General features: G+C 34.2%; 1 protein-coding gene across 1 annotated transcript; it reads right to left on the reverse strand.

The window, feature by feature from the left end:
• Window positions 1–1,666: 1,666 nt before the first annotated feature.
• LOC115446820 (insecticyanin-B-like) lies at window positions 1,667–15,788 on the reverse strand. Its single transcript, XM_030173619.2, has 4 exons — window positions 15,615–15,788; window positions 8,386–8,599; window positions 5,636–5,737; window positions 1,667–2,284 (listed from the first exon to the last, which is right to left on the reverse strand). Exons 1-4 carry the CDS (start codon window positions 15,720–15,722, stop codon window positions 2,103–2,105), a joined length of 606 nt encoding a protein of 201 aa, XP_030029479.2. The 5' UTR covers window positions 15,723–15,788; the 3' UTR covers window positions 1,667–2,102.
• Between the last annotated feature and the right edge of the window lie 9,450 nt (window positions 15,789–25,238).

Here is a 25,238-nt window from a genome sequence, read left to right on the forward strand (position 1 = left end):
GATGTGGAGAGGAGTCCAATAGAATGTCGACAGAGGAAAGATGATTACCCCTCAACATAATTATGCCGGCCTGTTAAAACCGGATATACACAGGCTGATCTCGTAACACGGCAGTTACATGAGCTAATATGGTGGGTTTTAGCACCTTGTGTATGGCGGTCGTTATCCGGGCGGATATAAAATATATCCTACATCAGCAAAAATAGTATCGCTTGTTAATAATAACAACGTAAGATGTTGAAACTGTATAGTAGCAAAGAGTATAAACCAAACAATGTGTAAACCAAGATGAGAAATACACTTAAAATGTTTGTCTTTACTTAATATTCAGCCTCTGTACTTAATAATGCTACGGTTCGTTGTCTAGTCTTTACTGTTCTCAATAAATCCACTAATCGTTTTACAATCCTAAGTTATTTCTTTCATAATCCATCATAAGACATAATATTAAGTCAAAATTAGCGAATTAATAAAGCAGTTATTTCAATTCTAGTCTATTATATCTAGTCTAGTCTAGTCTAATATATATTAACTTAATGTTTTAAATTCATAAGGAAAATTGTAGTTTTGGTAAATAAAATATATCAATTATTAATTGATGGCTTGATTTCTTCCTCACCGAATTTTGACCACGGCGGCCTATCTCAACGGAGATCAGCCAAGTACACAGGAGATATTGTAGTGTACAAGTGTGTACGCAATACACAGTTGCACACTATGTTAATTCACTCTCATGGTCCGGTGAGACGGCGATCCGACATGACCGGAGAGATCAGGCGCTGGATCAACGGCTTTACGTGCTTTCCGAGGCACGGCGGTATAATACCGCCAACTTCTTAACTCCAAGCTATGATTGAGTATCCGCACTAGGCCAGCGTGGTTGACTAAGGCCTAATCCCTCTCAGTAGTAGAGGAAGCCCGTGCTCAGCAGTGGGCAAGTATATAATACAGGGCTGATATTATTATTATTATGATTGAGTAATTTTTAAGATGGAAAACCCAGTCACAGTTATTTTAGCCCGACGCGGGATTCGAACCCAGGACCTGAGCGCGGTAGTTATACTCGTACCGTGCACAATTAAAATTACGCCATCAATGCAAAAAAAAGTTGTCTAAATATGTTACATCTTGGGCAGATGGATAGTATTAAATATTGTGTTTACCATAACTGACAATGTATTTGGAATTGATAATAAATTGAAAATGACTTTCTGTACAATAATTATACCCTACAAATATTCACTTGAACGAGAATATCTGAGTAACCATTACCTTGTATATTTCTGCTATCTACCAGCGTTTAACCTAAATAATATTCATATCAATGCAATTAGAGAACGTAACGAAACCCAGAACCATCTGCCACGTTTAAGAAACCCACTGCTTTATCTATTTCCACCAACTGACAGCTTCTTCTTGAACCAAATTCGGAAATTGTAAAACCTATCATACCATTTATAATATCTTCAAGTACCTATCATAAATTCTGAAAATTATGATAGGTACTTCGATTATTTAATTTAAGTACTAAGATACTACTTACGTACTTTTGTTTAAATACTGCTACCGTTTGATTAAAGATAATATAAAAAATCAATACGAATTCTAACTTGTCAAAGTGGATAATTCTAGAAATATCGATATTCTTGATAATAATAATGAACCATGTAATCAAATTAATTTAATTATCCAATAAATATGTCTATGGACAATATATTCAGTGCATATCACATAATTACATCCGAAACCTTACTGAAGTTAGTAAATGCTTTTACGTTACTCTTAATTTGGTCAAATAGTCTCTTACTCTTAAAATCCAGTCATTTTGAAGATTGATGTATATTTTAATACAAGCCAAGAAATACAATTAAGATAGTCTTTACAAAATAAATAGTTTTAACATCTCATCCTTTGCTTAGTCAAATACACATTCAAACTTCAAAATGCACCATTATTACAAAATATTACCTCAATAAAACTGAATACAAGAACTTGAAGAAACTAGAAAACTTTGGAATTGAATACTGATGTGCTTTAAACAAAAAAGAAACTTAAAATTAACAATGTTGGATACAATGCCATGAGGCTTAGATGCTCAGTCTTCATGGCCTACCGGATTCCGTCACAAGGCTCGAGCTGGAGAACTTGCATGCTTCTTCGGAGAAGTCGGTTTGGACCAACTTGGACTGGTCGATCTCTTTTGAATGCTCCTTAAGGACTGCGTCGACTGCGGCCTTTGCATCTCCTTCTAACTTCTTCTCTCTTGACAGGATCCAGGCAAAAACTAGAAATGAAATGTGAATTTGTTTTATTGCCAGAAAGATATAAATGCGACAAATTAAGTTTAATCTGTTACAAGATAAGAACATAATTGAAAACAGATTTTTACGGATGTTATCTTTAATGTGAATAAGATTAATATTTATGAGGTATTTTTGAGTCCATTTTCTAAACATGTAACATAATAAAGGCTACCAACTTTTATAATAAAACCGCCTGATCTTTCATAATAATAACGCCTGATCATAATCAGTCTTTATTTCAGATTCCAGAATAGACAATTATTATCTGAAGCTTAATCTTCAAAATCTTCTTTCTTTCACCTGAATGTCGCAGCAGCGCAGCTAAATAAAATAGAACTTAAACCGGTGGACAGAAAAGTGTCCAATTATGCATAAGATTTCCCAAACGCGTTGCTGAGTATTAAGAAAGTACTTTTGAAAATTGATTCTCTGTGAGGGTTGAATAAGTAGGAAATCAACATTTGTAAGTAAGGTCAATATTTTTGTACTCGTGTAGCCGACCAAAAATTTAAATCATTAGAATTGTTTCACTATGAGATATAGCTTAAGTTTTAGCCTTCTAAAACTATTAATTAGTCATATAAGTAATAAATTAGTCATAAGAGAATAACAATAAATAATTAGGAAGTTTATTTGCCTATTTTCTTAATTGGATTTAAATTGACATATTTTACAATATCAAGCGGCGATAGCCTAGTTGGGTATGGAACGAACTGCCGAGACGAATGTTCGCAGATTCAAATTCCAATTGCACACACCTCTGATTGTTCTAAAATTATGTGGGTATTCTTTGCGATTTCTCGCTTGCTATAAAAGTGTAGGAAAATCATTCGTTTTGAGGGTGTGTGAAGCCTACCATTCCGCACTAGGCCAGCGTGGTGGCCTAAGGCCTAATCTCTCTCAGTAGTAGAGGAGGCCCGTGCCCAGAAATGGGACAGTATATAATACAAAGGTGATATTATCATTACAATATCTATAATATGAAATTATCAGCATCGATATTGACGCTATCTATTAATAATTTATCTATCAAGACATAGTACCACTGCTCAAAAATCGTTATGATCAGATTCTGATTATTTCAGCCGTTTGGAAACATATTTGTGCTTAGCTGTTTACGCTTTAAGTTACAACAAATAATCCACAATTGTGTTCCAAATTACTTATATAATACCATGTTATGATAATTATAAAACCATGATAAGGTTATTCCAAAATTACGTCAAATGATGTAGGAGTAGTAAACTTAAAAGGTTTTATTCTGATTAAGTGGCTGGCTGCTTATTTATGTTGAATGATAAAAAAAAATCACATGGAATTCGGACGTATGAAGTGAATGAGATGTTTAACAATAAAATTATATTTGTCTGACTACAAGTTTGATTGAAAGATCGTCAAAATGGTGATCTGAAATTATTATTTTTATATTATTACTCGACATTGGCAAAATCACCGACTAATGAACGGTGGAAGCCATAAAATATAAGAAGAAGAATAATAATAAAATTGTACAAGAGAATTTCCGTATTTTTCAATTTCAACATCCCACAACTATTTGAATTACGAGACCGTGTCCCTTTTTGTCTAAAATATGGCCGTACCGATATCCTTTTCAAATTAAACATAAAAACCAAGAAAATGATTAGCAAAAGACTAGCGTCTTACAACGATTGACATTAAAATCTCCTATATATCTATTTCAATAATTTCATTGTGGATTTAAACTAGATAAGTGGTCCCAGATACTAGCTGAATTTTACCACTTTAGCCACAAGATGCATGCCGTTGTCTAGTAGCGTAGCTTGTCGTAGAAGGGCCCTATATCAAAATTTTGGGGGCCCGTCACGGCTGTGGGAAATTTTGGCGCCTGCTTATTTTAATGTCGGTAAGGACCACGGCCCAACAGGGGCCCCAAAGTTCAGGGGCCCCCTATCATTGGTATTGCTGATACGGTGTTAGGCCCCTGCCATTGTCGATCCTAACTTCCAGCTCACAGCCCTTACATTGGCGCATTATTGGCGTGTGGATTTACTGCATTAATTAGTCTAGAATAGTCTCAGATAGGGTATCAGGCGACGAACATACGTTGGAACAATCAGGCACGCAATTATATAATATCTATTGGATTACAATATCTGGTCTGATATTTAGTATCATTCATAATCATTGAATATCCAACGTGTGCGCCAACGTGACTGATACGCATACCTTTATCTGAATGATTTAAGGCTTAAATACGTTTTTTCAGTCACGGATATTTTACGCAGGACTAGGCATAAAGCGATAGGCCCGACACGTTTGCACGTATTTGATATTATTTTATTACTGCAGCACCGGGCATTAAAAACTTTAAAACCTCGGATAACTCAGGGAAGATTATAATGATTTCATGATGTCTTATGAATAATAAAAATAATAATCTCTACTTATTTAAAAGTTCTGCATTTTAAATTATAATACCTATAGTAATGATGATTGAAATATACTGATTTCTTATGTTTACGCGAATGTTAGACATTGAAATAAATCTATTTTTCCAGATTTTTCGCACGACTTTGCAACCTTTAGTGTCACAGATTGAGGAGCTGATCGTCCAAAAAGTGAAAGTTACTATATCTACTTACTTTATAATTGTAATATCGGGACAAAAGTATAATGTATACCTATAAACACGATAAAATCCGAATAATAGTTTTCTTTTAAAAATATCATTAAAATAACTCAGTTCTCTTTCTCTGAAGTGGCAGACACTAGACAGTAACGCAGTAATATAGACATTAGTCACTGAGTGTTTAGTATCATCAAGCAATGTTAAAAAGTGAATCGAAAAATCGTAAGTTGGATCATTTGAGTGATCGGGTAAATTTTTGGTCTGGAAATCATGTGAGAATCATTTGTTAGTACCTGCTCAACTTTTATAGCAATCAAAGCAAACGAACGATTCAAATTTCTTAGTAGGATATTGACGGTTTCTATTCTATTATTTTTAAGACTTGTGCAAAATCTAATATTACGGGAAGCGGGAAACAATTTGGTTGTCGACCGACCCTTACTTTCCTCCACTTTTACAATTTTACTAGATTTTTCTTAATTGCTTGCTAAATTGCAAGGGTCATATAGATTTTCTCCGTAGGCCTCACTTTGACCTGTGGGCCTGGAGTTGATTTAATATCAATAAAAATTTCTACGCTATCACTCCGGTCAGAAGTTTCCGCTACAAATAGGGAAAGGAACTCTAAAAGATCAAACGTCTGCCGTAATTCCTGTAGCACCTTCAATAATTATGTTTTATATTGCAGTTATTATTATGTATATAGCGGTTGGCTATTTACCTTGGTGGGATTTGTTCTTTTCGTCATATCTGCAGCTGTATGAGACGGCGTAGTTGCTATAGTCAGTTGCAATAACTGACAACGGGCTCTCGTTAACAATGTCTGAAATACACAGAAGTTTAATGTTAATTATAATATAGATAAAGCTATATGCTACTAGTTAGGTTCAGGATACATACGTAATTGCGCAAAACACGAAACAAAATGCCTGTAACGGTCTATCGATATTTCTTTTTGTATACCGCTGGGCCGCTATTACAAAGTTCTATTATAATTCTAAAATTTTTCAATGAATATTTTCAATAATATCGAAAGGTAAATAAAGGGGGAAATGTGAATTATTTTCTTCTAATTTTCACCATCGTGAATTTTTTTTATCTCCTATTTGCAACATAAATAAAGATTATGTCTTGTAATCACGGGCCAACGATGTATTATAAAACTTACAGTTACCCTAATTAAGTTGCTAGTCATGAACTGTGAATTGATTCATGGTAACTTCAATGACTTTTTTCTATTTATTTATTTATTTATTTGAACAGCCAACAAAACATACACCTTACATAGTTTTTTTTTAAGAATTCGGTAAGTAATTTCTGCAGTGCTGTTTCAATTACAGGCTGTCACAGCATGAACATCAATTGTTAACTATCTCAGTTAACAATTGACGTCTGCGCGGTGCCTTAGATAAAGTTATTTACCAGTAATCATTTATTATTCTTTACACGTGTCCCTTATATCCGCATTCATTTCTTTCGGACAACATAAATAAAATAATCTTTTCATTGATTTACGCATCAAATGGGTTGCTAATTGCGAGGAATTCGAAATGCACAACAATAACAATAATTACTCATCGTAAAGAATTTAATTAATAGTAAAACCACGTTATAAACTTTACTCTCACAAAAAGACACCCAAATTTAGAACCTCTGGTAAGACGGCTAAAAATAAAACGAAGTGACAACTTGTTTCATTATATCAGATGGAAATTCGCGAGGCAAAAAAACCCTTCAGCCGTCCTCTCTATCCTATTCTTTAAAGACGCCACCATGATTTATTAGAAAATGTAGGTCTCTCGTATGCAGAAGTATGTAAGTTTTTTTATTGAAGGTGGTAACAAGCACATGACCCTGATGGTAAGTGACCACTGAAGCCATATAAACTACCTCGATTAAAATCCAAAATATAAAGAAATCATAGTTGCATTGCCGGCCTTTGAGGTAAAATAACAATGAAATAAGGTCTATCACCTTTTATCAACATGTTAGGCATTAATGCACTACAGCTGTGTTCCGATTCAACTGAAATGATTCTTGTCGCTATTGGAGATTATACGACTTATCTTTTTTGATGTCTTGTGATGACGAACGCAGTTTGGTGTCATGTGACTTCAAATGACTTCAATTTCAAATGACTTGTGATGCTGAGTGCTGACAGTACTGGTAAGAAAGTGGTACCGTCACGAAACTGGCACCGTAACCTAGACTCCTTCCTACAATCGTACATAGCTTGCCGACTGACTTATTGCTAGTAAATTGTCATTCGCATACATTTTCTTGTTTTCTTTAAGCGTTAACGATTGTAAAATGGCGCCTCGGCCGATCCAAGATTTGCTAATTCAGTCTTTTATATAAAACTGACTACCTTATACCTAAGATCTGTAATGAGCCGTTAAATCTTACAAGTCATAATGTATCTTAATTATTTAGAAATAAATTATAATTCCTTTTGTTCTAGTTAAATTAGCTTTACCTTATCGATATAAATCTCAGACGTCCTACAAACAGGTAGATTAGTATAAGCTATAATCCAAAATATGCTATCTACTATCGTAGAATACCTAAATATTGTGTTAATGATAAATGTAAGAAAATTATCGGATATTTTTACAATTCAGTCCAAAGAATATTATCTTATCTTTGTTCCTAATAGAAATAAATCCTAAAAATAAGTTACAATTTTGGAATTTTATCCCCACTATCTAGATGGATTTCTATTCTTAGTTTGGTGTTATTGTAAAACTAGTTTGAAATGTTTTCGATCTATTTATAGACTTTCAAGTAAAACGACCTATTCCACCTTAAAGACAACGATGACTCCTTTATTTATTAGGTAGTTAGTGAAAGGCTGGTAGGTTAGCTAGGTTAGGGCTTTTATTGTCCTCACCGGTGAGGATCGCGACGCGTTTCTCCCTTATTGCTTATTCAAAAATACATATATACATAATTTTATTTCTTCTTCCCTGCCAGCCCGAGCTGCCTTCTTTGTTTACTAAGTATATTTTTCATTTATTTTATTTTCAATATAAATTGTCTTTTTTATATAAGTTAATTTAATTAAGTAATAATTAAATATTCTCATGTACCTTGACTTATCATAAGTGCAACCATGTTCGCCTACGTGATGAATAAAGCATTTTTTTTTTTATTACCCACCTAACTATGCCAATTATACTACTAGTAACACACACGTCCATCGCATCTTTGACCCCGAAGTAGACAGAAGTGTAACCATGGCAACTGTTCGCCTGTGTGTTCCATGCGATGACGTGATAGAGAGCAAGCCTATTACCAAATCGGGCACAAATTCCAGACTTCGAGCTAATATTGAACATCACTTTGCCCGAGCTGGGAATTGAACCCGGGACCTTAGAGTCATGTCATGCGGCACACATAATACAACTACACCACCAAGGTCGTCTATTTCTAGTAATTAATCTCAGCCCTCTCTATATTTTAAATTCTCACCTCCAAACTTAAACGTGACCACAACTTTGCCACTATTGTTCGCGTCGGCTGCCAATTTAGCGGTTCCGTCTAGATACTTCTGTACTCCGTCGACCACGTGCGTGTTCTTTAGTTTGACGACGTCACCGTCCAGGGTATACTCCGCAGCAGCGCACTTGCCACCTGTCTCGGCATTTGTCGGCAGCTTAGATATTTCATACCACACGCCTTGGTACTGGAATTGGAAAGGGAATAAATTAGATAAAATTCAGTTAAGGTAAATAGAAATTTTACTAGTGTTCATAATTCCCGAATTCCTATTATAAAAGAAAAATATCCTATCGCCATTTGTGAATTTTATTTAGAAATACGTGTTTATTTTTAGAATTGAACGCAAATGGTACTCTCTCGACGTCCTTGAGGATCGAACTGATGCTCTAACTTGCCTAAGAACCAAGATACTGTCCAACTAGATTTACAATGATTAGAATGGACACTTAATAAATTACATAAATACTCACATACACGAAACCTATTTATTTGCATATTCCATCAATAAATAAGTTGGATATTTAATAAAATATAATTAAAGACAGGCACCCTTATAAAGGCCGCAGGAACCCGACTGTGGAGTAACAGATGACGTACATCATGTTTTGCCGGAGCATGCGGAGTGGACCTCATACTTTAAGCTTTAATGTGGGCAGTATAGTATTTTATCGGTTCCTGCATCGAAAGAGGCTTTATTAAAAAATATTTTGATAGCATGAATAGTGAGTAGTCATCAATAAAAGCGGACGTGCAGAGCGAGATAGGAGTGAAATAACGACCAAGCCCCAAAAAAAAGGTATCTGGATACAGGCCGTTTCTAACAGGTTGATCTGGAAATCGTTTAAAGAGGTCCAGCAGTGGACGTCCAAAGGCTGAAGAAGAAGAAGGAGACTCAAAACAGACTATAGACTTAAAAGGTATATCATTATACAGCCCGGATTAGGTCTTATCTACATCCGCGTTCTTCAACTTTCAATTCGAATATTTGTGCAGTGTATCTGATATAATGTGTGTCTTTGATAAGAATCATATGAAATAAAAGGTAAACATGACTAATGTCGAGGAGTGGTTGATGAGTAATTGATAGATCGAGTTAGAAATAGTATCAACTCTTACGTGCGGTTGCTCCATGATGCTGTTAAAAAAATATATTTTCCTATTCAAAATCTTAGAGCCGTAGAATAAATCAATATTCACTGCCTCTGCGTAGTTGTAATGCGTACGCCGTACGAGTACGACCATAACGGTCATGGATTCGAATCCCGGGTGGGGCAAAAATTAAAGTGCCTGGGTTTTTCTGTCTTAAAAATTACTCCGTAAATATTTTTTAAACTAAAACGGAACTCCGAGATTTTCACGATATGGTGATATGTGAAGAGCTAAAAATGACATTCATTCTGGAAAAGCTGAGACCACTGGTAAATAATTCGATTTTTTGTTTTCGGGAGTGAAAAATTGACCCCATTGCATCTGATGGTAAATGGTTTGGGGTCCAATAGAAAGTCGACTAACGAGAGATGAGTAACCCAGTCGATATAATTGTGCTGGCCTGTTGGAATCCGATAAACACAGGCTGATCCCAAAACGCGACACATACTTGAGCCATTATGACGGGTTTTAACATCTCGCGTGGTTGCTATCTGGGTAGATATACAATATATCCTACCACCAGCAAACACCTCGTAAAAACACTCAATTCTATTGATCACTAGAAAATATTTAAAGAATATTATTTGCGAGTTGTACTAAAGTTTAAACAAACATGATAGCTACAAAATGATGTAAGCTGTGCAAACATTTGTAAGTGCTGACCTTCGTATGCGATTATTTAATCTATAGCGGTTTGCAAAACTACTATGTCTAACGCTACGTTTTCGTCAGGGACTTTCCCGATTTGGTGAAGGTGTGTATTATTACCTAAAAGGTAATTTAAAGGTAAAATCAGTACTATTGAACTGTGGTTCCTTGACTTATCTAACTAGCTATAATAGGCTAAAAACTTATGAAACAAATCATCCTCCTGATGCCACTCATAAAAAATAGTAAAACTAATCATAACTTTAAATTAAAAAGTAATGTTAATAATAGGATGAAATCAAAGATTTGCTATCTATTATTCGAAAGAAAGATGTGCCAACAAGCATGGATGTATAAGGCCTAAATTGGAACCTATAAATTATTTACTAGTTATTGCTACCGGCTTGGTTCGCGTGAAAAATATCTATATATTTTCCTGGAATAAAATTAGCCTATATCCTTTCCTCGGAATAAAACTATCTCCGTGCAAAATTTTATAAATATTTGATGAGTGGTTCAGCGGTGAAAGCGTAACAAACAGACAGACTAAGTTACTTACAATAAATGCGGAGGAAAGTATGCAAATATTATTTATTCCTAATTCAAACTAACTTACATATAACGCATAGCGGAAATCGGCTCTAAATATTATATTTAATAAAGGGTTGCTAAATAATTTATTCTTGAAAGGGTAGATGGTAAATAAATCCTATCGGCTATCAACAATAACATATTTAGATAAGTTACATTTAATAAAAAAAATAACTATATAAATATGATTGAATATCAATATTTCTTTATTATTAACTTAAGTAGACATTACGGATTATCGTAAAGCAACTTCAAATTTAAATAAAAAAAAAATCTATTCGAAGTTAACACAATGTTTTTATTGTTAAAGGCTTTAACAGGATATCCTTCATGGTCTATTAACGGTGAGGTTTGGCCAATTCATCGATTCATTAAGTGGTCAGGGAGCGGCTTGTGTATTATCGACGATTCTTTATTGGAAAATTACTTCATTTAACGTTAATTTAACTGGTGATTCATTCGTCTGTGAAGCTAATAAACCTTAAGTGAGGAATATTCCGAAATACAATGGTATACAGGTGGTAGGTCTCTCTTATGTGAGAGTGCGCGTGAGTAGATACCACTACAATGTCTATTTCTACCGCCAAGCAGCAGTGTGTAGACACTATTGTGTTCCGGTTTCAAAAACATTGTAGCCAGTGTAACTCTGGACATAATAAGACTTATCATCTCATGTCTCAGGATGGCGAGAGCAGTGGAATACCAGACAATACTTTGTAATTCAAGATGTTCGATGGTATGTCTACAGTTTACAGGCGGTCGTATTGCTAATACTATCAGAAGAATGGCAAGTTCGTCTCGTCATTAAAATACAACAAAGATAATCAAAGTAAGATAAAACTCATTTAATTTTTATCCAATAAACTTATCGAGCAGTGACGAAAGGAGAAATTTTCAAAAAGTAACCCGTGGCAAAAAAATGCCTAACACATCGCGACCAATTTAATAGAAAATAAAATTTAAGACAAACGAAAAGAAACCTACTGGGAAGCCGATAGGGTTGTATCGACGCTTCGGCACTGCTGTTGGAGGTTATTTTATGTGAAGATATTACGATTTGAAGGAGAAAATGTTGAACTTCATTATTACGATATGTTTATTCGCATCTCTATACCATCGTAAGAATGCCTTTGGCATAAACTCGGCCGATATACATTTGTTAAAGTTTATAAATAAATAAAAGTACATGAGTCAAATTATATAACGGTCAAACATCTATGTAGAATAGAAGATGATGATACAGAAAAGAATAACTAAATAAACAGAGAAACTACCAATACAGAAGTAACTATTCACATGCCAATGTATGTTCAATGAATAATGATTTCGCGGTTTTTTATATTATAATTTTCTCCCATAGTTTCGAAGACTTTGCAGCCTTCATGGTCACGGGGACTGAGGTATTGTCCGTCGTTGTCAAAGTTACAATCTACCTTCATTTTGCAATTATTCAAAAACCGCTATAAACACCAGAAAGACAGTTTTATTTCAATTTCCGTAGAATAGTTTGTGTTCAGGCAAGTCGACGATCATAAATTAAGCTAATCCATTTCTGCAACGTCCTTGTTAAAATGAGTTACCCATAGTACAAAAAGGGTATACGTAATATCTATTTATAATATTTAAATAACACAAAATTCCCCGTAAAATTCAAATTAGCACAATTCACACATACGGTGATGAATGTAAATAGTATCTAACATAATAGACGAAATCACAGCTTGAATACATAAGTAATAAAAACGCTATAACCAAACATAATAGATGAGGTCAACAATCAAACTGATAATTCAACGAATTTTTTGCGTCAAACAATGCAAACATGAGCTTATGTGTTTAACAACTGTGTTATTTATATCAAAAGGGTAAGACCCGTGAACATTAATCTAAACTACAATTATGGTCAAATATGTGTTTTGGTGGTAGGTCTCTCATATGTAAGAGTCCGCCTGAGTAGGTACCACCGCAATGTTTATTTCTACTGCCAACCAACAGTGTGTAGTCACTGTTGTGTTCTAATTTGAAGGACATTGTAGCCAGTGTAACTACTGAACATAATAAGACTCGACATCTCAGTGGAATACCAAATAATACTTTATAATTCAAGGTGTTGGATGGAGTTTCTATTGTTTATGGGCGGTCGTACCGCTTACCATCTGGCAAATGGCAAGCCCGTCTCGGCATTCAAAGCAATAAAAAAAATGTAGTATCATTAGTGTGCCCGAGGTTCGTTATTTATCCGCAAAACAAACGGGATATCTGATTTTAATTTATCATCACGGCCGAAAAAGGTGGCATGATATGAGAGAGACTTATACCCAGCAGTGGGACTCTAAAGATTTTGGATGATGATGAAGGCTTATCAATAGATATTATGTCTAATGCAACATATCGGATGAATATTATGCCGTCGTACGAAAACGTTAATACTTCACGAACGGCCGAATGTGGGAATGAAAGGTTAGTTTGATGCATGGAAAGGAATGTAAGGTGCGTGTGCGAGAAAAAAGAGGTGTGAATGACAGACGTAATTTGGGACTGATGGGTTAAAAGACTGAAAAATTATTAAAGAAGCAATGTACTTGAAAAGTACACTTTATTTTGAACAAATACAATAAAGTTACCCCCCCCCCCCCCACCCTTTGCCATGACTATGAAGGCTGCAAAGCTATCGAAACGTCGGGAAAAAATATAAAAACCGAGATAAAATACGCAAAATATTTATTTATTTATTTATTTTACTCTTTATTGTACAAACACACACAAAAACAAAACAAACAAACAAAAAAAAAAACGGCACATGTAAAAATGGCGGTCTTATCGCTCTAGGCAATGTCTTCCAGACAACCATGGGATGGATATAAAAACGAGAAATAGAAAGAGAGGGTAGTGCAGTAGATTATATTATATTAATAAATTAAAAAAAATAATAATAATTTAATGCTAATGTTTAAAATAGTTTAATGCTAATGTCTAACATTCGCGTAAACATGAGAAATCATTAAATCTCACAAGTCTGGGTTTGTATCGAAGGTATATAAAGTTTTAGGAATGAAAGTTTGACATGTTAATAAAATAATTAGATGTGAATGTACCATTGTCTCCAATAAGGTGTTCTCCAATATTCTACAATCATCTTATCTACACTGTCAAATATAATATCAGTAGAGATTACTAGTATTCTATGTAAATCGCATGGAAATGTTTAACCACTTGGCTGTGATAAAAACACAATTATCTTCCGTAGTTCAACATAATATGACTTTAACCCTCTTATCAACTTCTGGTGTTGTCGTGACATATACTCGAAATTTATCAAAAACATATAGTTGTACCTGGGTGCATATTAAAATACCTACAGAAAGGTTTTTAGAAGCCTACACCCAATTCCTCTGTCCCTTTAAAATCATAATTCTGATCATGGACCGTGAAAATAGCTTAAAATCATTTATTAACTTGTTTTGCGGCTAAATAACAAACCTGGAGCACACTTGGCGAGGGGACGAATTACGTATCAAATAGCGGACCCCCATGCGATTAGTACAAAAAAAGAGCACAGTATGTGTTGGGCTTCGAGTCGCCCTTGCAGAGTAAGTGTTAAAAGTAAACCAGATTTTCCGTTGAATAGGAACTTATATTTTCAATAGATTGAACACATTAGACAACCGTATTAGACTAGCACACATTGCTTAGTAACAGTACATTGTTATTTCATTCCAAATACAATAATTCAAAAGATACATACTGTTACACGGCCAGTTTACATAACATTATTAAAAAGGCTTTGTATTTGGCTATGCAAACCTCAACAGTATGATACTACATTTGACGACAATTGATGTTCAGAATTATATTATAACCTGCCGGCTTGTGTGGACTGCCGAGGGATAGTCATCTCTCGTAAGTCGACACTCTATTTAGGACCCAGTCTGCTTGCCATCAGGGATAATCGAGTTCCTTTGCCATGACGTAAAAAAACTCATTTGTACGTCGACGGTTGTTAGAACTTCTCTTTTTCTAGATGTTTCTTCCTGACACCGAGTCCGATTACTATCTACCAACGAGAATAACTGTAATTTTATTGCAATAGATATTCCAATTCACTTATTTTACAACAATAAACTTTATTGCTGATGATATAAACATATTGGTCTGAATATTTTTATAGTTCTTATGTACGATAAACTTAATTATGCAATAGATTATGTTATCAAAACAATAAATTATGACCAGAATTATAAAATACGTAAGCTCACGCCTTGATCCCTGAAGGAGGAGGCAGGAGCGCCGATTTCTAACCCAGCTTTATTCTGTCTGCTATCACAAGTTCATATACAGGGTAACCAGTTTATGTTTTTGGTGTCAGAAAACTTCACAAATTTCACACTATACGCGACTCTGACATTTGAACTCGGGATCTCACGATTCACAGCCAAGATGCTATCAATGAACCAATGAGGTGATAGATACATGATTCGAAACAATTTTGGTAAGAACAAAGTAAGTAATTAAAATACCTATATATACTGATAAAACATCTGTACATGAAGCATAGTACATAGGAATTTGTTGAAGATAAAATGGCTCAAAATCGATAACAGATGACACACATGATACCTTTATCATTATCAATACATATCGCAAATTCACAAACAATATATATTTTTTGTATATTACGTTTGACTTTCAAAAAATATATTTTTCAAAATTTGCTTCTTCTGAAATACCAATACATATCTATTTTCCTTTATTTCTAAAATATCTGATAATATTTCATCGAAATAAAAATTAATCCTCAAAATTTTACTCACAGCAGTCAGATTAAAATTCTCCACCGCTTTGATTTCAGGACAACCGCCCTCATGGATGACGCCCGCTGACGCCGCAGCGACGATGCTCACGATGAAAAAGGTCAACATTTTACGATCGTCACCGGTCGAATGTCAGAAGTCTACTAAACCGGGCGACACTGCATCTCCTTTATATACCCATCTCGAGCCGAGGTCAGGGACAATATTCAATTTTCGAACGCTGGATTATTTAATTGGCCAATGATTGGAGGATGAACCGGGGTTCTGCGTAAGCTTCTAGAATCTTGATGGGTTAGTGGAAAATTCTGGTATTAACAGTTTCTGATTAAGGTATTCAGCTAGGAAAAAAATATATTTGCGTGCTATTAATACACGCAATTTGTTAATACTAAATATAATTATATTATAAATATTATCAGACATATTTTTAAATTCTTACCTATGAGTGTAATAAAGGAAGAAATGGCCCTAAATCGAACCAATGTCATAGCCATTTGAATAGTTATGAATGAAATATAATATGCAGGATTAATTATAAAATTACAGTAAAGTTAACATCTATATATTAATAGTGAAGAAAAACTTTATGTTCCTTTCTTAGCACATTGCGCGCACGGAGTGTGAGATTTGGCATAATTAGACTTCATATAGACGAGTGCTGAAAAATAAAATTTATGTATAATATGTGGAACAAATGTGACCTATATTCGATGGTCAAATTTCGACCCCTAGAGGACTAGTATTAAAGATCAAATAGGTAACTGAAATAGTTGAAATAGTACACGTGCAATATTTTTGGTTATCAAAAAGACAACTTAATCCATTTCAACAATTTTAATACTTACATTTTCACACTAAAATACTTCGTATCGTTTTCCTCAGGTTATTCACCTTCATGCCACTTTAACAATTTAGCAAATTGCATCATTTTAAAAGACCCCTTAGTGTCTACATTGTAATAAGAATTTACAGTCTTCCTTGTTATAATATTTTCAGCCTTAAAAACATTAAAATACAGGATACTGCAATTTATGCGCCTGAACTTACTCTGCTGGTATTTTTGACCGCTAGATGCAAAATTTCGTGTTATATAATGCTGGTAATATTAATCCGGCGACCTGGTAAGGATCTGAGTCCAATGGATGAAGGCGGCCCAGAACCGGTCCCTATGGCGCTTAATGGCGGAGGCCTATGTCCAGCAGTGGACGATTCCCGGCTGAAATGATGAAACAGAGTTGATGAACATATGTAATAACATGCATAGCGCTGATGATTTAATTCATAAACTCCTGTTAAATTTTTTCGAGAACTTTATCCAAAAATGACGATGTTTATGAATTGAATTGTCAACAATAAATACTTTTGCTACCTATTGTATAAACGTGGTTGGATTTACAGCATCTGCCTGATGCAGACCAATTTTCTACAATAATTTAATTTCAGTCAAATTCAATGTGTTACTTGGTAACTATGCTCAAATGTTCAACATGGAAACATGGAAAATATATAATTCGTTAAAGGCTGATTTTTAATCGCCGTATGTAAAATGCAATAAGATCAAATTGTAGCAATGAAATGAACATTTTAATGTCTCACTTACAGAATACTTAATTTCGATATTGCGTTATTAAATGAAACCACATACTCTTAAATTTGCTAACAGTGTGTGAAAGAATATCCGTGAATAACGAATATTATCGTTATAACTCGATACTTGTCAGCTTCCTATTATGTAGAATCTAATTATCATTAGAATGATTTGCAGGTTGCCTTTATGTATAATTAGTACCTATAAGTTGTGTCGGGTTCTCTTTGGGAAATTTCTCCTTTCGCCACTATTATTCAGTTAACGTATAAGATAGTTATGAATTAAGTTAATATTTGTTTACCATTTATTTGATCGCCCTGTATTATACAATGATTACCATACTCAGACATCGCGAAACAGACCGTAACTCTAAAAGATCATCATCAGCAAAAACTATTTTTATCTAATATTACAAAAAAAACATGTAATTGCCCTTTTAATTTTTATTATTATTTGACTTTAGACCCAAAGATAACATCCATCATTAACTAAATAGAATACACAAACACAAATAATACACGAAAACATGCGAAGAACATAATGCGATAACCTATGAAAGAATAAGATATTAAATGAAACAAAAAACTATCGCCTGAAGTTTAAGGCCTGATAAAAATATATCGCGAGTTAGGTTCCACCACCAAATATTGAGAAATAACACATTATATAGCATTTACTGGTAGGTCTCTCATATGTGAGTGTCCGCCTAGGTAGGTACTACCGCAATGTCTATTTCTGCCGGCAAGGTGCGTAGTCACTGTTGTGTTCCGTTTTAAATAACATTGTAGCCAGTGTAACTCCTGTAAATAATAAGACTTAACATCTCATGTCTCAGAATGGCGAGCGCGGTGGATTACCAAACAATACTTTGTAATTCAAAGGGTTGCATGGTGTTTCTACTGTTTATGGGCAGTCGGATCGCTAACCACCAGGTGAACGGCAAGCTCGTCTCGTCATTCAAAGCAAAAAAATAACATATTATATATTTCTTTATTCAATAACACACATAGCCGTTACAGGGTACACTCAATTCGAACTGGTGCATGAACTGGTCTTTAGACAATTGGATCATCTTCGTCAGCTTATGGATGTCCACTGCTGAACATTGGCCTCCCCTAAAGGTCATCTCATACAAATCTATGATACTCACCAAACTGACTGATCTCCAGGTAACACAAGAATCATTAATGCACTATGAACTTAAAGAAACAATTCTCGATTATCAAAGGGATTTTTCGACCGGGAGTATTAATTTAAAGGAAGAAGGATGGGTTTTTGCATATTTCATACTCTTCCAAAAATGGTGGATGCACATGTCTGATTGAGAAATTTAACTGTCTAAGAAAGGCGCCCTTTATTGCAGAAACCCAAGATTCAAAATGTTTCTTCTAATTAAAGGCAACCGTGACGCTAAATGATCTAGCATCATTCGTATAACGTCTACTAGCTTATCCAGTATTTTTTTATTTATTTATTTATGAATTCTTTTACATTAACAGTTATAACTTTACATTAACATGTAAGCTACTTAACCAAGGAACAATAACAGCTATAACAGAAAACAGTGTAGAAGTGGAAGTGAATTAATGTTCAACAGAAACGTAACGCAAAGATTACAAATCTTTTTTCCTCATTCAGATGTTTGACTCCATTACTCAATGAACGACGTAATTCTCAGAAAAGTAATTTGATTACCGGAGCAATTGAATTTCATTGTTCGTCTACATTTGATCTCTACAAATTATTTTGTTCTGGCTAAGTTTTCGCGTGTGTACCAATGGGCCCTTATAACCCGATGTCTACCTTCTTTCCTATTGTAATTTATTTAAAATCTAATCATCATAAGAACGATTTCCAGGCCACATTTATGCATACTAGTACCTATATATTGTGCCAGGTTACTTTTGGAAAATTTCAATCTTCGCCACTGGTGTGTACTACGTTGTATGTAAGTACACGCCACTTCTAGGCACAGGCCTCTTCTACTATAAAGGTATTATGCGTTAGTTCATCACTCTGGCCTAGTGAAGATTGGCAGACTTCACATACCCTCAAAATCCTTATACATAACTTTTCAGGTATACAGGTTTCCTTACAATGTTTTCCTTCATCGTTAAAGCAAGCGATAATTCTCAAAGAATACTCATATAGATTTAGATAAGTCAGAGATGTGTGCCCTTGGGATTTGAATCTGCGGACTTTCATCTCGATAGACCGTTATACTCCCAACTAGGCTTTCCACGCTTGTTAGCGGCAGCATAATAGATTGTAAACACCCATTCCGTCAAACCAATTTACAACCTAACCATGCCAAACAATGACATAAAAATGAGATGAATGTAGCCATGGATGAATTTAATGGTTGAGCGAATGTTATGAGAATTGACAAAGCCTGAATACGGAGTGGAATCACAATGAAGATCTCCAGCTATTATTATCCAATAAATAACGTTGCAGTGCGCGTGTTGACTGTGGTCAGTAAGTAGGAATCAATTACAAACAATTTTCGCTGTATTAAAGTTGTTTACTGTGCTATAAGGTGTTTATATTGTGACTCCGAGAGACGCGCGTAGTGGAGTGCCACGCAGTACTTCATAAAGTCAGGGAGCCCTATTCCGTCTACTAGGACAAATCCGTCTTTTTGCAATTACGGACAATTTTGATAGCTGTATAAGTAAAATAGTAAAAGAAAAACCTTTTTACCTATAGGATTCTTAAAGCTATCTTTCGATTAGATTGCCCGTAATCAACAAAAGACGGATTTTCCCCCATAGACGGTTCGCATGACCATAATACAAAGTCATCTATGGTGTTGCAACTACTTACGAGCGGTCGTATTGCTTACCATCGCCTGATGGTAGCAGCATCGCTCACCATTCAAAGACGCTAAAAAATAATGCTATGCTATCTATGTAGCCATCAGTTTTCACCGAAAGGTTAAGAATAGGGAAGATTGGTACAATATACTATTAGTAAAATGGATTCAGAAAGTACCTGGGATATGAAATTATTATAAGATATACAATTATTATTAGGACATCACAAATCAGCATATTGCTATTCGGTGCATGAAGCAATATTTATGTTGTAGGTGGACTTTATTTTCACTAGAACCAAGACTAGGAAAGTCAGTAGTTACTAAAAAATAGCTTAATCAATTTCTCAAAAATTATACCTGGGAAATTGCTAATAAATATATCATTTTATACATACATTTTTTTATTATATTTTTTATAACTGCACCTGATGGTAAATGGAGTGGGGTCCAACATAATGTCGACTGTCGAGAAAACATTAAAATTTCCAGACATACATCCTTTGTTACCATGCAAGTTTACATCGATGTAGAATTGTCGAGAACGCCCGCCGCGTAACAAGCATTACTCAATTGAGCTACCCGTCAAATTGTCGAATCACTGTCTTCCTTGAAACTTTCCACGGACTTATTGCGACCGTCTGCGTCGTGTAAACATTCACGTTGGTGACTAATTGATTATTTGTGATGTAAAGAAGGGATAAGTTGCGAATAACTTTTCAGGAAGGGGTAGACAGAGGCACAACTATTGCCTCTACCTTTAGCCAATGTTACTTTTGACATCATTTGATAGGGGCGTATCGCCATTTTGCGCACTAATTCGGACGGATAACTTTATTTAGAATCGAGAATCATTTAATAGTATTACATAATTACTCAACCCAAAATCAAACACAGAACCACAGAACGCTGCGAAAAGGACGCGTTGTGCATTTTTTAGCTGTAATCTTCAATTGTATGCGGCTGCACGATAAATTTTACCTATATACGGAAATCAGCAAAACTGACGTATATTGATAAAAGTTTAGCGTTGTTATCGTCTGTCTGATCTAATAATGATAAATATATCGTACATATACTCACGCCCATATCTACAACGGAGTAATGATAGTATGAAGCCTCTCAGTATTTCCTATACTACTACTATACTATGGCCAGAGGACCATGCCCAGCAGTGGGATTATATAGAACATGGCTGATGTTAATCATAACATTGTGCCGCTAATCACCCATGTCATATTACATAATTACAACTTCTATATACAGGGTCATTTTGATATTGCGTTACGGAATGAAACCACATACTTATCTTCTTCAAAATAAAACTACAATACATTACTCGAACGTATGTAAATAAAACAGTGTAAGTTTTGAAGAAAATAAATAATATAAATTAATTAATAATTAATTCAATATCTTAATATAAATTACAAATATAAATTATTTTAATATTACACGCACTAATGCTTCTGCTACTGCTATAAGAGTATTCGTCGCATCGGAACATAACACTTTCAGCCAGAAATACACTCATGCAGCATTTTCGCACTAAATTACATTATTATAAAAAAAAAATATAAGTAAAACTTCGTTTTTAGGTGAAAATATTCGTTATTCATGGATGATTTTTGGCACATTATTAGCATAGATAACATTTGCGTGGTTAACGCAAATTCAAAACGACCCAGTATGTGAGTCTCTTGTGTACTCTTGTGGGTATTCCCAAGTGGAATGTAATTTTTACACCCAAGATCCTCAGATTTTATCTCCATCCCTTATAGTAGAGACTGAAGCCATCACCATACTGGACATTAAAAAAAACATGCAAATCTTTCTTCCTTCTTTTAATTTTTGGTTGGCAATGCGTCCGCGATCCTTTTTTTGCTATCGACGTTTCTATATTATAGAGGTCACATAACATTCATTTGATCACTTGCTCATGCTATCTATAGACATTATAAACAAAGTACCCAAAATCTTTCTGTACGTATGTGATCGATTTTCTCAAAATCTACTGAACGGATTTTTATGAAATTTTGTGTAGAGGTAGTTTAAGACCCTGGAAAGGTTATACAATACTTTCTAGGGAAAAAATATAGCGGGACTTTTACCCCTGAAAACTCCTTCATGCGTGCGTAGCCGCGAGCAAAAGCTAGTAAAAATATATTATATATTTTGTTTATAAAAATTCTTCATTGAGAATCTAATCTAGTTCGACATTCCAACATAAATGAATTATAATAATATAACAAACATTCCAATCTATTAAAGGTGATTTTTGGTATCATTTGAAATCGTCCATAAGTACGCGCATTAGTTTTATCTCAGTTTTATCTACTACATATAGTATTAAACAGATTACACCACATTTTCTAATGTACTTCCCATGTAATGTAAAAAAATAGGTACATAATGACTATTATTTGTAATAATAGTGTCTAATATTGCTTGTTTTGCCATTAATTTATGGCAAGATGGTGACCCCGACGTGATGATAATCTTGTCAATGTTGAACATTTTTTTAGGTGCAAAGGATATGATGAGATATTTTATGCAATTATTTGTGCATCAGTGAGTCAGTTACATGCTTTATTCATGAGATTACTTTGTCAGCATTACATGGATTAGGATACGATGGGACTGATATTCCACCTTTGAAAAAAGTCCCTATATAAAATAGAATTAAAAAGAACTACAAATCTTAGGGATAGTGCAATATTGGGTAACTATAATTGGCAAATTCCCCTCTTAGCCGAATTTCGGTGGCCATCTCAATGGAGATCAGCCAAGTACACAGGAGATATTGTAGTGACATAAAAACATCGGTTTACGCTGTGTATTGTCTGTTAGTTAGGAAAAAGATAATAAAAAGGTGCATAAAATTTGTTTTTGTCTCAGAACAAGAACAAGCAGTTTTTGTATTATGCTCTCCTTCAATTGACCTTTGCTTAGACCGTATTAGAACTTTAAAATTTATCTTACACAAGTCTATGACTAATATAAATACCCATTACACAATCAAAAGAATAAGTAAAATTTAAAGACAATATTTCCTCATTCAATTTATATTTGCTTGATAAAGGGATTATTAATTATAACTAATTAACAATGACGTTGGAACCTTCCTAGATTTTTCATTGCGGGTGTATTCAAAATATAAATTGCCCCACTCAATATCGACCTACGCCCTCATGACCGAAAGTCCATATTGCTTTGATAATGACCAAAATTCACAAACGATTTTTATACATGTCTCCCCATTGATTGCAGAAATGGACCAATCAGTTTTTAAATAGCAACAGATTTTTTTTTCATGCAATTAAAAATAAACTATATATATATATATATAAATAAAATAAAATGGTTGAATTTTTTTACCCAACACAAATGCTTCCATATTGCTGATTTCGATTAGTGTATTTAACTATTAGTTACAGAGCTATGATGAGTTTTGAGTCATTCTCATAGTCTACCCAACTAGATAAATCAGACTTTACATGTTGATAGATAGAAAGAAAGAAAGAATAATTTATTGTCGAGGTACACGTGGTGTATACATCGCACTCTTAATAAAATAATGACCTTATTTCAAAATTGTTAATTTGTGACAGTCGTTAGAAAACTAATTTTTGTTTGCTACCTTTTTTTGAAGTTGCTATAAAATTGAGCTTATTAAAGATAGGTGAAAAATGAAACCTATAGCATTAAAAAAAGGAAAGAAACTAAAAGGTCTCAAACAGAAATTGGTTGTCTGACGATTCCCACAAATCGGCAATTTTGCAATGCTCCTAAAAACTAAAGCTAGAGCGCCAACCGTATTTTTAAAAGCTATCTATTCAAAATTTATAATACATATAGCAAAAATAATAAATATAATATTTCTGCAATATTGTATTTTACTTTGTTATTATATTATGGATATTGTTTAATTAATTTTATAGTAAAAATGCCATTAAACTTGTTAATGCCGTGCATTTCCTTTTAAAGTATACATCATATTAATTTGCAACCAACATCATTATAGACAATTCAATAAGGATCATTTTGGTCGTTTAAAATTTTGAAGAATATCTAAATTAGTTTTGTAAAACACTTATTCGTAAATCTTTGCACATTTCTGTCCGTAACTCGTGCGCCGTAAATAAAGGAAATGAATACTCAAGGCCGCTTGCTTTAGTAGTGTCTTAAGAGTAATTATGGAAAAAGCGTGAAAATGATGTATAGTGAATATCAGAACCAAGAAGAGTAAAGAATAAAAAGTCCAAAATTCAGTCCACGATAGATTTTAATACAAACACTACACAATTAGGTTATATTTACACTTAACAAATTGGCTATATTTATATCCTATTTACTGGTGGTAGGTCTCTCATATGTGAGAGTCCACCTGGGTAGGCCCCACCGCAATGTCAATGTCTGCCGCCAAGCAGTAACGTGTAGTCACTGTTATTTCCGGTTTTAAGGACATTGTAGCCAATGTAACTACAGGACATAATGAGACTTAACTTCTCATGTCTCAGGATGGCGAGTGCAGTGGAATACCAAAGAATACTTTGTAATTCAAGGTGTTAGATGGTGTTTCTACTGTTTATGGGCGGTCCTATCACTTACCATCAGGCAAACGGCAAGCCCGTGTCGTCATTCAAAGAAATAAAAAACCTACAACCAGGCAAATATTATTCTATGATTCAATATTATCAAAGGATTAACATTCCTGCTTATTTGAATATAAATAACTAATATTTATCATACAAACTATTTCACGTACTTGATAACATTTTTCTATGTATATTGACTCCGAGTTTTTATCAATAAAGGCATCAGAAGGAAAATAAAGTATTAGTATACCTTTAATGGCGTCATCCATCATTAATATATCCAAGAATCGATAGTATAATCAGCCAGGTTACTAATAGATGTTTCATGTGAGGGTCCGGTTAGGTGGTAACATAACAGCTAAGTATATATTGAAACTAAACTGTACGGATTTTATAGCTGTTTTTATATTATAACTAGCTGACCCGACAGACGTTGTCCCGTCTTAACTATGAATTTGCAGCGCGCATTCTGTAAATCGCTGAAATTAACTTTTCTTAAATTTTCTAACGTTCTGCTCAACTTCTTTAATTTTTTTTTCTTAAGATCCTTCTCCTGACAATAACAAACACAACAAAAAATATAGTGAAATCAGTCCAGTCGTTCACGCGTGATGACGTGACCA

This window comes from Manduca sexta, chromosome 13 (assembly GCF_014839805.1).
Source record: "Manduca sexta isolate Smith_Timp_Sample1 chromosome 13, JHU_Msex_v1.0, whole genome shotgun sequence".
NCBI classification, from domain to species: Eukaryota; Metazoa; Arthropoda; class Insecta; order Lepidoptera; family Sphingidae; genus Manduca; species Manduca sexta.

Coding starts and splice junctions, on each gene's coding strand:
- LOC115446820 (XM_030173619.2), bottom strand. CDS start 15,722: ATGTTGACCTTTTTCATCGTGAGCATCGTCGCTGCGGCGTCAGCGGGC. Junction 8,600..15,614: donor AGAATTTTAATCTGACTGCT/GTGAGTAAAATT, acceptor TTCCAATTCCAG/TACCAAGGCGTGTGGTATGA. Junction 5,738..8,385: donor GGTCACGTTTAAGTTTGGAG/GTGAGAATTTAA, acceptor TGTGTATTTCAG/ACATTGTTAACGAGAGCCCG.